Source organism: Muscardinus avellanarius (genome assembly GCF_963383645.1).
Source record: "Muscardinus avellanarius genome assembly, chromosome: 1".
NCBI lineage: Eukaryota > Metazoa > Chordata > Mammalia > Rodentia > Gliridae > Muscardinus > Muscardinus avellanarius.
The window spans coordinates 164,511,766-164,530,641 of NC_137786.1; the positions used below are offsets into that span (position 1 = coordinate 164,511,766).

At 36.2% G+C, this 18,876-nt stretch overlaps 1 protein-coding gene across 3 annotated transcripts in view; it reads right to left on the bottom strand.

The window, feature by feature from the left end:
- Positions 1-18,876, bottom strand: part of TMEM135 (transmembrane protein 135) — a gene marked incomplete at both ends in the record, with an annotated part of 215,398 nt that overhangs the window by 16,855 nt on the left and 179,667 nt on the right. For all 3 annotated transcript variants that reach the window (XM_080714267.1, XM_080714265.1, XM_080714266.1), the window contains 2 exons: positions 248-394; positions 8,290-8,331. In XM_080714267.1, coding sequence (XP_080570393.1) covers positions 248-394; positions 8,290-8,331 — 189 coding nt within the window. The remainder of the gene's footprint in view (positions 1-247; positions 395-8,289; positions 8,332-18,876) is intronic.

Consider the following 18,876-nt stretch of genomic DNA (forward strand, 5'->3'; position numbering starts at 1 on the left):
AAAGAAAAAAGTATTCCAATTTTGTGCAGATCTATTTTAAAGGCATATTACTGTTCTATGAGAAAAAAATAACTTCACTTGTTATAATGTACCTTTTATAAAACTCTTATGTACAGTTTCTGGTGTGGGTGGGGTGGAGTGGAAGTAACACTGCTATCTGAATAGAAAGCAAAACTACATTGGCATGGTTTAATATCATATAAAACAGTGATAAAGTGTGCCAACAGATCAAGATTAAAGAACTCACATCAAGTCCACAAGTTTTCTAACTAGAGCAATCACGTTCATTCTTCTGGGTTTCCCCTCCTGTTTCTCTTTCTTTTGTTCCACTTTTGCATATGCTGCCTCTGGTGAATAAGAATGTGTGGGGATTTCTTCCTTCCCTACAATGAACCTAAGGGGGAAAAAACCACAGTGTAAGGCAGTTTTCACTATTATAAAAATCTACAAACACATTTTAAAGAGTATCTTATTTTAAATAGTATTTTCATAATTTATATCACAATTTATATAAAATCAAGTTATCCTTTGAAGAAAAAAAGACTTCAAATCTGAATACTCCGAAAATTTTAATAGTCACTTGTTTGAAATGCAGGTATTTTTTTCATTAAATTAAAGTAAAATACAGCACAGCACTTCTATTAAGTAATCTTTAGTCTGGGCTGCCTTTGTGTGTGTGTGTGGTACTGGGGATGAAACTCAGGGGCTTTCTACCTCTGGGCTACACTCCCAAACCAATTTTTAAAATATTTTGTTTAGAAATAGGATTCACTAAGTTGCTGAGAGCCTCATTCAGTAACTGAGGTTGGCTTCGAACCTGTGTGATCCTCCTGCTTCAATCTCCCAAGTACTGGAATTACAAGCATGTGCCACCATGTTCAGCTTCTTTAAAAAAAAAAAAAAGTATTACATGCCCTAAAGATTTTCAAAAGAAGAAGGTAGCCGGGCATGGTGGCACATGCTTGTAATCCCCACGCTTGGGAGGCGGAGACAGGAGGATCATGCAGGTTTGAAGCCTTGCTGGCTTAAGAGACCCTGTTTCCAAATAAAAAAAAAAAAAGAAAAAGAAATAAATATATATATATATATGTCTGGGAGTGTAGCCCAGAGGTAGAAGGGTTTCCAGGAACCCCAGTACCACACACACACACACACACACACACACACACACACACACACACACACGGTAAATTTGGGTCTACTAATCAATCACAAAATTATATTTTTTTTCTAAATTCTGCCAATAGTTACAATTGTAGTGTCTCTTTTACAGTAAAATCAAATTTATAACTAATACCACTTTGAATTTGAGTTATACATAACTACAATGCAAGAGAAAGTCATTTGTATAAAGACACTCAGGAAAAGTAGATGAAACTAAAGAATGAGATTAAGAAACAAAACAAGATTCCATATATTCTCATATTATTCCAATCTACTTATTGTTCTTCAGAAAAAAATCAAATATCTAGTGATTAAAATCATTCCTATTTTATTGACATTGGATAATAGTTTCCTCAAGACAATATAAAAAAATGTTACTACAATTAGATATAATTCAAGAAGCATCCTGGGTCTTCATTACCACTGTTCCTACTTATATTTTAAGTGTCACTGCTCTTATAAAGAACAACTAAGCTTTCCTAAGAAAACTCTACCTTCTGAATTTTCAGAAAAAAATAACAAAAACAATAAAACAGAGAATCAATAATACTATGCTAAAATTCTGGAACTTTGGGCCCATGGCAAACAAGATGTGAAAATTCAAGCATTCAAGGAAGAAGGAGGAGGAGGAGAGTAAGGGAGGGAGGGAGGGAGAGAGGATGGATGGATGGATGGATGGATGCGGGCTATTCCCATTAACAAGTGCAACCCATTCTGTCTGGGCATATCTGGTAAAATGTGTAGCTTAACAAATCATACTCGGTGTATAAAAGTTTTGTATCAGCTCTCAACTGTGAAAACTTGTTTCTTACTGTGGTGGTACTGGGGCATTTAGGATGTATACTACTGTTCTTTGTAAGTAACTGGGATAAAACAATGCAAAACAGGTGCAAGAGTACCTCTCACACTTTTCTTTTGTCCACACTAACTACTTGGATTAAAGGTCTCCTTAGAGAGACTAGACTGTCCTGCTTCAAGGCAGGGTGCACAATGATCCTCTATTCTCTCACAGCACAATGAACCTCCAAGGACTATACACACCATTTTAGAACTTTGTTCTCCCCAACAAACTATGGCAACTGTAAGACTATGTGCATTTACTTTGCTATTATACCACAATGCTTAAAAGAGTACATAGCCTATTGTAAATATTCAATTAATACATTTTCAATGAATTAATATAGAATAGCTAGCATTTTATAAGTGTTTAATACATGACAGGCACAGTTCCAACAGAGCCTTTCACAAATACTGGTTGGTTTTTTTTTGTTTTTTTTTTGTTGTTGTTGTTGTTTACGGTACTGAGGATAGAACCCAGGAGCATTCTACCTCCAAGTGACACTCCCATCCCTATTTTTTATTCTTTATTTTGAAACAGGGTCTCTCTGAGTTGCAAGGGCCTCACTAAGTAGCTGAGGCTGGCCGCGAACCGTGATCCTCCTGTCTCAGTCTCCCAAATGCTGGGATTATAAGCATGCACCGCCATGCCCGGCATACAAATACTAAGTCATTTTAACCCAGGACTACATTAAGTATTATAATTCCCACAAGAATTGGCATGAAACGCGTCTCATCCATTGGTAATAAATTGTCAGTAATTATTTGAACACAGAATTGTCTGATTTAAAGTCATGATCTCTTAATTACTGAGCTATATACACTTCTAATTATGGTTTTGGTTTTTGAGGTTTTTTGTTTGTTGTTGTTAGCTTGTTTGTTTTGCTTTTTGGTGGTGGTACTGAGGATTGAATCCAAGGGCATTCTACACTGAGATACACCCTCAGTCTTGTTTTATTATTTTATTTTGAAACAGGGTCTCATTAAGTTGCCAAGTGCCTAGCTAGATTGTTGAGGTTGGCTGTGAACCTGCGATCTTCCTGTCTCTGCCTCCCACATACTGGAATTACAGGCAGGGACCACCATGCCTCCCTGCACTAGCTCTTCCATGGTTCCACCTTAAACTCTATCTACTATATACCATGACTTCTTATATTATGTCTATACACATAACTTCCAAATCATTCTACACACAATTGTGCAAGAAAATTTCTTAACATTCAGTTCCATACTTGCTATATTCAGCCTCAAAGAACTTCACTGGCTCATGGCCCACTGAAATACCTAGGACAAAATGAGCACTCAGTATATGAAATGTTATTATACACTGTAACTAACTGAACCATTGGCCATTCTCCAGATAAACAAATGCCTTGGTGCCAGTCTTCTTATCCTGATCATTTTTCCTTACATCTTGTTGAAGTGTTATGTGCCTTTTAAAATTCACCTTGAATACTCCTTCCTTCCAACTTCTTCCTATCTTCTCTTAAAGGAAAAATATAATCTGTTTTCTCATTCCATTTGGGCTTTTCTGTTCTATAAGTAATTCTGTGCAATCTTCCTGTTTCCTTCTCTGCCTTTACTCCTTTCCGCAGTGTGGGGACCTAACACTAAGTCAGGTCCAGCTAAAATAAATTTCCTAGAAATCTACACTTCTCTTTTGTAAGTTTTAGAGGTCATTTCCTTGGAGAAATATAAGACTGCAGAATCATAAGCTCTGAGAACAGAGGCTCCATCTGGCTCATTCACCAATGTATTCTCAATGTTTAGTTCAAGACCTGGGACAAAGTAAAAGTAAACTGGACAATCACTGAATGAATGCTATTTATGATTGTGCATATTCAGTCCTTTAAAAAATGAATGCTGAACTGAAGTAAAGTTTAATATTCTCAAGCTTTTCACCCTATGTCTAATTGGTAAACCCTGACCAAGGGTACTTTGTAAATACTTGTACTTTATGCATAAAGGATACTTTTCCTTAACTGAAACAATCAATATTTTCATGATAAAGTGATAATGATCCTTCAAGCCTGATTGTAACTGCATTCATTTGAGAATATTCATTTGAGAAGCCCCAGTATTCTCAAATAAATCAAGCCATGTATCGCTTTTCCTTATCCATGTGTAAGATTGCGAAGAAGGCATAAAAATTTGGCCACAACAAGCATCTTTCTTAAACCCTCTCATTTGTAATTAATATTAAATGTTGTGTTTTTAACATGCTAAAAAATTATAGCATATGTCTGAATAAAAATCAGGACAGCCAAGAGGGCAAGATAAAGTCAAGTCAGATGATACTTTTTGGAAGCCTATGAGAACCACATACGTTGACCAAGTATATGAGATGGGTTATTAGTTTCTAAAATAAAATTTGACAATAGAAACAATATTTGGTTTTTTATATTATTCATCTGAGTATTAACTTTATACCTCTGAGAAAAACCAATTTGTGATGTGGGGAATCAGAATATGTTTAGTGAAAAGAAATACACAATATAAACAATAACCACAATACTTAACAATTTTCTTTAACAAGAGGACTAGCAAAAATAAACATTTTTTCAAAGTAATTTTTATAATACAGAAAAAATTTTAAGTGAAAATGATCCAAGCTACCCTCTTTTTACAAATGGATTTGAATGAAAAAAATATATAAAAATATTTGACCTATTGGAGTTTTTGCAGATTTCAGTAGTTTTAGGAAAACAAGTCAAGGTTCTCTCTTTAGGAAAATCAACTTTTCCTTCTGCCATCAGCTTTTAATATAAGAAAAACACCAGAAGTTATTTTCTAATAAAATTCATATTTAAATAAAAATGTAAGGCAAAGAAGTTACTGTGATATATTCGGAAGCTTTTTGTTACCATACAGTTTCTACAATGAGAAATATCTGTGTGTGTGTGTGTGTGTGTGTGTGTGTGTGTGTGTGTGTGTGTGTAAGCAGGTGTTAAATCCAGGGATTCATGTATGCTAGGCAAGAACCAAATATCCTTAATCATATAGAGGATTCAGTGTTTTCCCCTCAAGACAGTTTCCTTGCATGTAGTCTGATTTTCTGTTAATAGTGCCTTCTTTCAAGAAGTTGAATTTTCAATATTTGGCTGGGTGGAGGAGAAGAGAAACAAAGAAAATAACAGTCCCTAGGTCTTTATTTTCTCTCATTGACTTTGTCTCTTATTATCTAATCTACCCACTATCACCCAAATCCCAGTCCTTATTATTTTGTCTTGCCACCTTCTGGTTCTCTCTTATTCATTGTCCCAACTACTGTGGTTGCGACTAATCTTTCTAAAACACTGCTAACTACCCCACTCAAAACCTCTAGTGGCTGCATACTGCTCATCTTATCCAATCCACGTTTGTTTGCATGTCATCCCCCCAAGTCTTCTGTAATCTGGTCTTACTTTACCACAAAATCTCCTTATATTCCCTAGTATAGACTTTTATTACCAATTTAGCTGATTTTCCCACTCTTGCCTCACATTTCCTGTTTACAATTTTCATCTTGTTGCAAATATTATTCTCTTCCACTCAGATGCTCTTCCTTTTCACTTGTAGTGATCTACCCTTCAAGACAAGTTGAAGGCATACTACAAGATCAAAAGGAACAATGATAGCTGACATTTTTGAGAACTTACTATCTGCCAGGCACTGTTCTAAACACTTTTCTTTTGTGTACTAATTTATTTAATTCTCTATGACACAATCACATAAAAACTTCTAGTACTGCACCTGATCCCAATTTTTGCCTCCATACTTATAGTAAAATACAATATACTAATTTTCACTAAGCATCTAATACATGTACTTTGAAGAATAAAAGAGGAAACATTTATGACATGGGAAGAACACTACACGTGTGTGTATATATATATACATACATACATATGTATATATGGTCTTACTTTACCACAAAATCTCCTTATATTCCCTAGTGTGTGTATCTAAGTGTATATATATATATATATATATACTCACACACGTGTGTATCTAAGTGATATATATATATATATATATATATATATATATAAATTTGTAAGCCGGGCGTGGTGGCGCACGCTTGTAATCCCCGTGCTTGGGAGGCGGAGACATGAGGATCGCGCAGGTTCGAAGCCAGCCGCGCTGGCGTAAGAGACCCTGTTTCAAAAATATAAAATAGGTCTGGGAGTGTAGCCCGGAGGTAGAAGGGCTTCCAGGAACCCCAGTACCACCAAAAAAAATAAATAAATAAATAAAAATAAATTAGTAAAACATCTAAGTCTTGGTTTCTTTATCATATTACATGGGCATAAACCCTTCACAAAATAGCTGCAAATTTTAATTTTATTATCCATATTATGTTCTGATGAACCAAAAAAATGCTAGTGTTAACTGACATTTAACTACTATATATGTGCCAATGATTGTGCTTAGAGATGAATCATGAGGTTAAAAGAAAACAACTCTAGCAATACTTAAGGTCTAATATGTGTTTGAGATTTTTTCCATAATCTGGTAACCATAAAAGTAAGTACTTAATTCCACAGTAATTGTTCATGTATAGGTTTGTTTTTCCAAGCTTCTTGAAGAGAGTTTTTGTTTCTCTTTTTAAATACCCTCCAGTAGGTTAAAAAAAAAAAAAAAAGTAGCAGGTAATATTGACTGAATTTGTTTTAGGGGAAAAAAATCTAAATTACTCTTTCTGTGAATTACCCACAGGGGCATGAAAATATAGTTGTGACTTCTAAGATTGCCACTGGCTTAAAACTTGAGTCAATATTTGATGAATCTAGAATAATTCTTACTGATTTACCTCAGAATATGACTTGGCCGTTTTCTCTTGAGGACTTTAAGATTTTATTCTTGAACTTTATGTTAGTATTTTGATTGTGATGTGGTATAAAGAGGTCCTTTTCTGATCTTGTCTATTTGGGGTTTTGAATGTCTCCTATATGTGAAAGTCTGTCTCTTTTTCCATGTTCGGTCAATTCTCTGACACTATTTCTCTGAAGAAGTTATTTATGCCATTGGTTTGTACCTTCAACCCTGGGTTTGGTCTCTGGATGTTTTCGCAGATTTCATGAATATTCTGAGCATGATCTTTTATTGTCTTTTCTTTACTACTGACTGAGTATTCAATTACATATACTCAGTCTTCTATGCCTGATACTCTGTTTTGCATGCAGTCAAATATCTTGGTAATACTTTCTGTTGAATTTTTAAATTTTCTTTATTGTATCTTTCATTTCATTCAGGATTTTTGGTTCAATTCAAAAGTTTCTTTTTCTTTATTCACACTTTGTATACTCTGACTTCATTCTTTAAATTTTCTTTTAGAATAGAGACTATTCAAAAGAAAAATACAAATGGCCAACAATTATATAAAAATTCAACATCATCAGCGATCAAAGAAATGCAAATCAAAACTCAGATTTCATCCAATTCCAGTCAGAATGGCAGACATCAAGAATACAAGCAATAATAGATGTTGGCAATGATGTAGGAGAATAGGAACTCTTATCCACTGTTAGTGAGACTATAAATTAGTACAACTACCAAGAAAATCAGTACAGAGGTTCTGTAAAAGACAAGGAATGGAACTACTATATGACTCAGCTATACCACTCTTCATTAATTTTCCAAAATAAGTAAAGTTAGAATTCTATAGTGCTATAGTGATACGAGCATAACCATGTTTATAGCAGCACAATTCACAATAGACAAATTATGAAACCAACCTAAGTGCCTGCCAACAAATGAGTCAATAAAGAAAATGGTATATACACACAACCGAATTTTACTTAGCCATAAAGAATAATAAAATTATGTCATTTGCAGGAAAATGGATTGAACTATATAACATAATACTAAGATCAAAGTCCCAATATCTTTCATATGTGAATGTCAGAGAGAAACTAGGAAACGAGACTTCATATAAATGAGGAGACCAGTAAAATATGAAAGAAGACTGGAGGAAGAGAGTGGGTAGAGGAAAATGAGGCCAGAGTAAGGAAAGAGTTCAAATAATGTTATGTCCACATATGAAGGTATCATTACCAATCTCACTAAAATGGGTGGAGAGGAATAAGGAACAAAAATAGTAGGATGAAGAGGGAGATACACCAAGTGATGTAGGTATGTATGACTGTATCACACTGAATTTTACTATAATATATAACTGCAAAAAATGTGCCAATAAAGGTATAAAAATTAAAATTAAAACATTGAGCCAATAAATAATTGTAATTACATTATTTTTAAAAAGTTAACTTGTAAATTATCTCAATAAAAAGAGAAAATGTTACTTACCTAAGGGCAGAAAATGTAAATCCTTTCAAGCCATCTTTGCACCTAAAATAAAATTTATAATCATAAAATAACATGAGATATAAAGTAACATATTAAATAGCTACCAAATTTTTTCTGAAAAATGATGTTTTTAGGGTAATGATTTCAGCATTACCACATGCAGCGAAGCAATTCACCTTCCGCAAAAAGTTAAACATGATTATACTTTCCAATTTCTTATTAATATAATATGGGCTCAATCCTCAGATCTTCTGGTTGAGGAAAGAAAAGTTATTCTCCTGATGGCCTCATATGGACTTAAAACGAGGGTGTGGAGTAGAGCTTTCTTCATTTTACTAAACCCTTGATTGGGCTAACTTGCTGTGAAGAAAAAGTCCACATACACCTGCAGGTTGTTGCATGTAGGTTAATTCAAAGTCCCAATTTCTCTGGTTTTATCAATTCAGTAATCAATTCAGGGCAATATAGAGTTTTTAAGATCAGTTCAATAGTTTTACTTCTTGATTAAGCCCTATCTGAACAGATAAGACCATGGGGAGCAGGGCTGGGTTGCAGAAGGCAGAAAGAAAGAAATTTAAATATTATTGTTGAGTGTTTGCTACTGCTGAGCATTTAACTATATCACAACATAATCAAAGGTTTTGGGGGCACAAAAAATGCAGTAACTTCCCAGAGGTCTCAACATTAATAGAGGTCAAAACTCAAGGTAGAAGAAAAAGTTGGTTTGACTTTCCTAAAATTATTTTATTTTTTAATTTATTATTATTATTATTATTATTATTATTATTATTATTATTTTAGTGATACTGGGGGTGGAATCCAGAGGCTTTCTATCTCTGGGCTATACTCCCAGACCCATTTTATATTTTATTTGGAAACAGGGTCTCACTAGGTTGCTGAGAGCCTCACTAAGTAGCTGAGGCTGGCTTCAAACCTGCGCGATCCTCCAGTCTCAGCCTCCCAAGTGCGGGGATTACAAGCGTGCGCCACCACACCCAGCCTAAAATTATTTTAATTAGGGAAGATGTAAACTACATGGTAACTCAAAAAAGAAGATCCTCTGATTTACAAATATATATATATATATATATATATATATATATGCGCAAAGTCTTAAAATAAAGGCATTACTGAGTACCCAAAGGCCCTTTATCTAAGGTGGTTATACCTGTAAATAGCCCTTAATAGAAACACCTTACACTTACGGGCCTTCGGACATTTATTATTAAAATTCCTTGAAGAAATATATAAATACTGATGAAAAAATAATACTCTAATACAGACTTTAGACAGCCTCCGATAAAACATATAGCCTCTAATACAATTGAGCCATTCACTCTGTATGTCTTTTGAATAAAAATACCAAAGGAAATATACAAAACAGACCAAATCCACAATAATTTAAAATATATATTCATATTGGAGGTGATATAGGAAGAATCTCAAAAAAATTTAATCCATGTGCACAGAAAACACTTAAGGACTCATTTCAATTAATGACATGAGTTATTTTGTGGTCATGTCAACAGTGAGAAATGTAACCACAGAAGTTAGAGAACATGTTACATAATTATCCATTCAACATTGCACTGGAGTAAAGGCAAAAGAATTCATATTGTAAGTAAAATGGGAATGGGGAAATTATAGCATTAAAATTCTTAAACTTATCTTTTTCTATCTTAAGAAAGTGTTTCACAGTAATTTAAAACCCATAATCTAGCTAGGTGGAGTGGTGAGGAAATAGGCTAGGGGCCTATTGAGTAGGGGGGAAAAAAAGAAAGCAGTAGATTGATTAAAAGATTATGTACATCTGGGAACAAATTTTGGCTTTGGTATGTTATTGTTGAAAGATATCCATTTATCTTAGTGCAATGCTGAATAGACAAAAGAGTCTAACAACTTGTTCTAGTCAGCATTGCATATTTGTGACCCTAAACAATAAATTTAATTGCAGACCAAAACATCAAAAAGTAGCTTTCAAGTATAAAAGAAACATATACAAATGAATTTGCAATTTCATTATGATGGAAGCTTAGTTCTTTCAATAGAACCCTGTGGGAAGCACTTCATATTGATAGTCTTTACAAGGACTCAAAAGGGGCTATTCGTCTTTCTATTCATGTGTATAAGGTTTGTTAATGTAATTGAGGGTCAGAAGTCTATGTCAAAAGAATAAGAAAGTAATTACTCTTATAAAAAGAATATTTAAATATGGCCCTACATTTTGACCTGAAGAGTATTGTTTGAGCATTAACTTAAGTATGAAACACCATTTAATCTGTGTTAATATAGAAAGTATGACATAAATATAAAGAGTTAAACAAAGCAGACTCTGTTAAAAGGCTTCTCCCTCTTTTATGAATTTGGTTATTATAATGTAATCAAACCACATTCTTCATTTAAATATTAATCTTCACCCCCTTATTCAACAAATATTAACTAAGTGCCTACTACGCATAAATCCATAAGTACTGGTTCAGGTTTTAAGAATACAACAGTGGACAAGCATCCTGCTTTCAAACAGCTAACATTCTAGTTGAGAGAGACATACAATTAAAAAGTAAGTCATATCATAATAATTGCTATGGAAAAATCCATTACAAGCCGGGCGTGGTGGCGCAGGCTTGTAATCCCCGCACTTGGGAGGCAGAGACAGGAGGATTGCTCTGGTTCAAAGCCAGCCTTGCTGGCTTAAGAGACCCTGTTTCCAAATATATATGTCTGGAAGTGTAACCCGGACGTAGAAGGATTTCCAGGAACCCCAGTACCACCAAAAACAAAAAATAAAAAATAAATCCATTGCAAGATAAAGAGGAAAACAGTGACAGAGTCAGTTCCTATTTTACATAGCATGGTCAAGAAAAGTCTAAGAAGGTAAAATCTGGTAATCTGATCAGAAACTTAAATGGATCAAAAAAAAAAAGCATTTTTGTTTGGAGCAACAGCAAGTACAAAAGCATATAGTGAGATTTTGCTGGCACATAAGGAGGTGGGCAAGGAGACTGCTTAGCTGGAGCAGGGAAGAAGTGAGGTCACAGTAATAGGTGTGGAAGGAGCCTATGATCTATAACACAGAGGCCCCTTTAGGCATGGAAAGCACTTTGGAAGGTTCTCAGCTGAGGAGTGACAAGATCAGTCTTAAATTTTAGGAGAATCATTTTGGTCGCTGGATGGAAAATAGACTATAGGCAGCAAGGTTAGAAGCAGGAATGTTAGTTAGAATAGGAAAGACAACTGTGACTGGAGGTGGAGAGAGAAGTGGCAAGAATCGAAGTGTATCTGAAGAGGAAGAATTTATAAATTATTGGAATTTATTTGGTTTGAACAAATGGGCAGATGAAATGACCACTGACTGGATGAAGTGAGAAATACTAATGGAAGAAGAGATTCAAGGAGAAAATCAAAAGTTAATAATTTGAGATGTGTTAGCTAACTGAATAGAAATGGGAAGGAAGCAAACAGTTAACTGTAAAGGTTGGGGATTGAGGAGGAGGTGTGACTCATTATACGTATTCTTAAATTCAGGAGACTAAATGCAGCCATGTAGAAAATAAATTAGAAATACCTGCTGACTCAAGCTGGGGCCCGGGTCGCGGGACTCTGGGCCCCTGGCCGAACTGCGCTAGCACGCCAGACGCCTGGAGAAACCGGGTCCAGTACCCTGGGTCCCGGGCGGGGGTTGCGCAGGGCACGCCAACCTGGGCCCGGGTCACAGGACTCTGGGCCCTGGGCCAGAATGCACATAGCACCCCAGACCCATGGAGAAGCCGGGCACAGTAAGACTCTGGGGCCCGGGCGGGGGTTGCACGGGGCACGCAAGCCGGGCCGGGTCGCAGGACTCTGGGCCCCGGGCCAGAATGTGCATAGCACCCCAGACCCATGAAGAAGCCGGGCACAGTAAGACGCTGGGGCCCGGGCGGGGGTCACGCGGGGCACGCAAGCCGGGGGCCCGGGTCGCAGGACCCTGGGCCCCAGGCAGAGTGGTGCGGAGCACTCTGGACCCATGGGGAAACCGACCAGGTCACACAGTGCTACTGAGTGCCTGATCCCACTACCTCCTCAAACCACATATACTGTCTTCTCTTATTTAAAAAAAAAAAAAAAAGGAAAAGAAAAAGAAAAAGAAAAAGAAAAATATCGGAGAGGAGTTAAGAAAGCCGTTGCGGATGCCAGGACACTGGAGATGCAGACAAAACTTATCAAAATGCAATGGAACTTATGGAAAAATTCCCCGTGAAGGAACACTGCTGTTTCTCTATATTGTTAAGAATCTTGGACATCACCTGTAAGGAGAGAGTTTAGTGGAAACCAAGGAGAAAGGCGGTGTTGAAAGCGGTCTCCGCGATGGTGGTGGAGACTTGTATTCAGAAGAAGCAGAAACCGGATCCTACCAACCTTACTTTTTTTTTTTTTTTTTGAGAAATTACACCAAATGTCGAATGCTACCGTCACGCATGCTTAGGAACACTGGACAACATTCAGAGTGGAAAAAGAGCCTGGGAAGGATTTGAAATGGTGGAGGCAGTGGTAATGGCAGTGGCCAGTACTCAGGGGAGGCAGAGATCTGATACATTACACCTGGAACCTTTGAAATAATAACCCCAGAGACAGTGATCGGAGCCTGCTGAGGGGTTAGGCTGGTGCTGGGGCCAATGGCCGACATCGGAGCCTGCCTTGAGGCAAGGCCACTACTGAGGCCTCTGAGGCCAGGATTGGAGCCTGCCAAGGGGTTAGGCCGGTGCTGGGGCCAGTAAGGACGGCACCAGAGCCTGCCGTGAGGCAATACTGGTACTGGGACCTCCGAGGCCAGGATAAGAGCCTGCCGAGGGGTTAGGCCGATGCTGGGGCCAACGGCCGGCATCGGAGCCTGACAGGAGGTAAGGCTGCTACTGGGGCCTCCGAGGCTGGGATCGGAGCATGCCGAGGGGTTAGGCCGGTGTTGGGGCCAGAGAGGCCGGGATCGGAGCCTGCCGTGAGGCTAGGCCGGTGCTGGGGCCTCTGAGGCCGGGATCAGATCCTGCCGAGGGATTAGGCCTGTGCCAGGGCCAATGGCTGGCATCGGAGCCTGCTGTGAAGCAAGGCCACTACTGCGGCCTCTGAGACCAGGATCGAAGCCAGCTGAGGGGTTAGGCTGGTGTCAGGGCCAGCGAGACCAGAATTGGGTCCTCCCATGAGGCAATGCTGCTGCTTGAGCCAGAGAGGTCTGGATCAGTCCACCGGGTAGCCAGGCCACTACTGGGGCCGTCAAGAGTGGGATCGGTACTTGCAACGCAGCATGCACAGAGAAATATCGCAGAAAATATAAATCAGATGCTTCCCCTAATCAACAGAAAGAGGTTGAGCTATAGAAAGGGCCCTATAGTGAAGCAACTAATGTGACCAATCAGAGGGTATGGAATAGTGTAGGAAGGAGCCTCTTTAAAACACAGGAGGTATATAAACAAATATATCAAAGTTAATCACCAAACAAGCATGGGATCCAGGGAGGGGGAGGGAATGGGATGGGGGCTGGATGAGGGCTAATTGGATGATGTGTGCTTGTATATCCTCTCAAATCTTGTACTTCAATGTGATTGATATATGACTACATTGCACCAATTAAAAATAATTAAAAAAATAAAAAAATAAAAATAAAAAATAATACCTGCTGAAAATGCACTTCAAGAAATAAAAATAAATAAATAAATTAGATAAATTATGCAAGGACTGGACATATTATATTTCTCCACAATCTATAATGCAGAAAATAAATTCTGCAGGAGAAAAACAAAACATCTATTTCCCTAATAAAATCCTCCCTCACTATAAAGTCTCATTTTAATTTTCAGGCATTCATAAAACTAATGCACTTAGCTCATGTATACAAACTTTCTATGTAGTCTGTACAAATGATATAAATAACTACAATTAAATCCTTACTGAATCTCTCCTTTTGGAAGGTTTTGTGATAAGTTAAAGTATAATATAAAACAGATCCGAGAAGATAAGAAGAAAAAGGAATTTGCACTAATTACTAAAGTTCATGTTGAAATTACCTATTATATATAAGGAAGAATAAAAAAGCTTAATATTATCATTAACAGAATAATACCCTTGGTCAAATGTCAAAATTTTTCATTAAAAGTGTAAATTCTAGTAAAAGAAATAATTCTGCCTGAGATTATTTTTTCCATCTAGGCTTTATATCTATGAAATTTCTTCTATGAGATACTTTTATCTTTATACATTGTTCCAGCAGGTGTCGCTAAGAAACTATTTTTGGAAGAAAGTCAGATATGACGGGTATAGCAAATACTTTTGCAGGTTTTCTGCTAAAAATATATACATCTATATGTACATATATTTGTAAAGATTAAAAAATGTTATTAACATTAATTAAATTAGATTAAGCTTTACCAAGTAAGTATTGTGATATCAGACTTTAATAATGGCTATGTTTCTACTTCCATATCTATTATCCTACATAGTTATCAAATGTGTAAGAATATCCTATTTGGCAGCAACAAAAAAAATGGATGATGCAAATATTCTGCCATATTCTTTATATTTTTTCTAACCATCTCAAAACAATGGGAACAAGCTATTTTGAATCCTATTTTTTGTCTACTCAGTTTTCATTCATTTACAAGATGTAAAAATATACTTTATGAATCGCATTAAAATAATCCTTCAGAAACAATGCATGGCGTAGTGGAGAGAATCCTTTGAGAATCCTCATATTTACAAGGATGCAGACATTAGTCATAATTTCTCTACCATCCTTGGGGAAAAAATCACTTAATATTAGAGCACAACTTCTTTGTCTACAGACTGGAAGTAAATGACCATTGTAATGGACTGATTTAATGACCTTTAGTTCTGAAAATTTATCCTTTTATTTAGTTTTTAAAAATCATAATGAAAAATAGATTTTTTCTAAATCCTTTATGTATAAATTAAAAAAATCTAACACCAAGAATAAAAACAATAAAAATAAACACACAAATAAAACTTTGTTTTGAAATTGCTGGTTGCTACTAATATTGTTACATTTGCCTATCATTTTATAATACTTTGGATGGACCTTGTTCTTGCAAAGGTACAAAGACTGAGATAAATACATTCTATAAAAAGACATGTTAGATTTAAATAGTTGTTCCTACTGATGATTATCAGAATATTCTATTTTATTCTGATTATAACTGTCACCTAAGTCATTCATTATCAAAAAATAAGTAACATTGTTTTATAAACAAAATTATTTAAAGCAAAATGCTCAAAGTTCAAATATTAACGTTTATGCTAGCATTATGAAAAGAATGACATATGAATGGTTGCAGATACTAGGTGGGTCTTTAAAATTTTGATTTACTTAATTACTATATCATTGATACTAAGGACATAAAGATATTTGGACTAAATATAAATAAAAAGTTTAATTTATAAGTAAAAAGGTTGGGAGGCTGATAAAAGAGGATTACGGTTCACAGACAGCCTCAGCTACTTAGTGTAGCCCTTTGCAAATCAGTGAGACCCTTTTTCAAAATGAAGAATAAAAAATAGGACTTGGAGTATAGCTCTGAGGTAGAATGCCCCTGGGTTCCATCTCTAGTTTTGCAAAGAAAAAAAAAGTAAAAACTTAGTGAGACTCTGATTCAAAAATAAAGAAAGGTACGCTGGGCATGGTGGTGCACGCTTCTGATCCGACCATTTGGAAGGCTGAAACTGGAGGATGCCGGTTCTTAGACAGCCTCAGCTACTTACTGAGGCCCTCCACAACTTGGTGAGATCTGTTTCAAAATAAAGGAAAAAAATATAGAACGGGGGTGTAGATCCGAGGTTGAATGCCCCTGGGTTCCATCCTTAGACCCGCAACATAATAATAATAATAATAATAATAATAATAATAATAATAACAACAACAACAACAAATGTTGTAATCATATATGCATAGTCCAATAGGCTAAATCATTTAATTATTACAATTTACTATTTAGAACATTTGATGTGTGATTAAAATACATTACATTACCTATATATACACAACAGGCTTTTTTCTCTTATGTCTACTACTACTTAAATAAAATAGACTGAGAATCCAGTTTCAGTCTGCATATGGCACTTAACATGAGAAAACAGAATAACTAATGTTGTATTCCTGTTTTTACAAAAACTCACAAAAATCTGAACCTTGGAATATCAACAGATTAAATTTGGGTAAGATCCTTTTTTTGCTCTATGAACATTTGTATCTCCAAATATTTCAATAGGACTTCTACAAATACTAAATTTTCCCAATGAATTAAAATGTTACTCTTTGTTTTGATAAATATCTTATAGTATGTTCATTTCATGCAGAATGGAATGCTGGTGACTGGCTTTGTCCTCAAGAGCTGGAAGAAAGTTGCTGAAACGGGCAGCAGTCACAGGTAATCAAGGGTGACTGTAAGTCCCCAGATGATTATTGTGCCCTTTATTTTCTGGTGTGTCCTGAATGTAAATTGGAAACAGTTGGAGTCAAACTTACAGTAACAACTCCAATAGAATCATATTTCTCCTTAAACCTGTAAAAGCTGAACTGTTTTTTCTTTAAAACCCAAACTAGGAAGGTCATGCTCCAAGCTGCCTTCAATTGCTAGGGAACCAAGAATCACCTTCAGACTTTTTCTAAAAGAAATGCTAATTAAGAGGAATTTCCCTCTCAAACTTTAAAACACTTATAAAAGGAGTAGATTGTGGTTTCACTGGACCTAAACTGAAAGGCTCCTCTACAGTTCCCTAGCAAATGGCTTGTGCTCAGATTTGACAAACTACAGGCAACTACCAAGTAAGATCAAAATGATGTTTCATGTAAATCCAAGGAACAACTCAGCGAGTGTTTGAAAATCACTGCATTGCTAGGAATAAAGTCTACTTACATTAAACAAAATTATAGCCATGATACTGAACCAATTTACTTTTTAAAGACCTTAAGGCTGGCAAGTATTTTTCTCCCCTCCATACATAATGGCTGTGAAAAAGATGAAAACAAGTATCTTTAATTAAATGGAATCTTTTTTTCAATGTTAATTTATTTTCAAATGCATACTGGTATCTATGTCATCAAAATAACATGGCAATTTGTTTTCATACTGAACAAAATGAGCAGATATTTGAAACTGTAACATTAGGCTATAATTTTCACAAACTTATGCTTATTTAATACCACAGTTCAAATCTAAAATAAATAATATATGTACTTCTGAGTAAAAACAGTTTGGAAATTTTTGGAAACTACTATTTTCTGATTAACTGAGGACTTATAAAGTATTCTGATCCTAAAAGAAAAGCATTCATTTCAAAATCTGCAGTTTGTATCTTCTCAAGATTATGAGCTTAATTTCTGGTATGTATAATAGAAATTAAGGGAATCATCACATTGGAATTTTGCTGGTCAAGATAATGGTATTAGAAAAATGGAATACTGCCGGGCGTGGTGGTGCATGCTTGTAATCCCCGCGCTTGGGAGGCCGAGACAGGAGGATCGCGCAGGTTCGAAGCCAGCCGCGTGCGTGCTGTCTTAGGAGACCCTGTATCCAAAAAAAAATAAAATAGGTCTGGGAGTGTAGCCTGGAGTTAGAAGGGCTTCCAGGAACCCCAGTACCACCAAAAAAAGAAAGAAAAAGAAAAGTGGAATACTGAAACTATAGTGCCCAGAGAAAATTATATTTTACAGATTAAAAAAAAATCAAGGCCTAGAAAGGTAAGTGATCTGCCCTAAAAGAGCATGATCCCAAAATATCTTCACACATCAGTAAATCCATAGCAATAAGCAATCTGTGCCTGCTCAAGTCTCATCTGAAGAAGGAATACCACAGATAAGTAAAGGGATCTTAGGTTGTATAAAAGAAATCAGAGGTTAAGGGCAGAGAACTATGATCTCTCCAGAGGTATTATGCAGACTTTACAAAGGACTTAAGCATTTTAAAAGAACCAGTGCCAAGTTCCTTACTCTCTTACCTAAACACAATTAGTCTGATAGTGTACTTTGATCAAGACTCCATGCTGTCCTTTTTTTTCACCTCCCCTTCTCAATAGCTACTTTTCATGTCAGAAATACAAACTTGATCAATATCTCAGACCTACTGAATTCAGAAACTCTCAAGAGTGGGGCCCAACAATTTATGCAATCTGTGTTCTAACAAAATCTCCACATTCCATACATGCAAAAGCATGAGATTAGTGGGTTAAGTTGTTTTACAGTAACAAATTCTCAGTGGCTTTTAACAGAAGTTGTTTTATTGCTCATACCAAATGTTAAACAAGGGATGGCTATGACTCAACATGCATGTAATCTTTATTCTTCTATACCTTAGGGCAATGGAGAAATATCTATCTGGAGCAACTGTTAATAGAGCAGAGGGAGAAGGGAGTATAGGAAACTGTGCTCTGACTCAAAGCTTTTGCTCACAAGTATACATATATCATTTCCACTCATATTTTCTTAGCCAAAGCAAGTTCTAACTCCAGGCATGATGTCAAGAAGGATGGAAAGTATAATGCTTCCCCTGGGAGTGGCAGCAAACGCTTTTGAACAATAGCACATAGTCTCCTATATAGGTCAAGCAA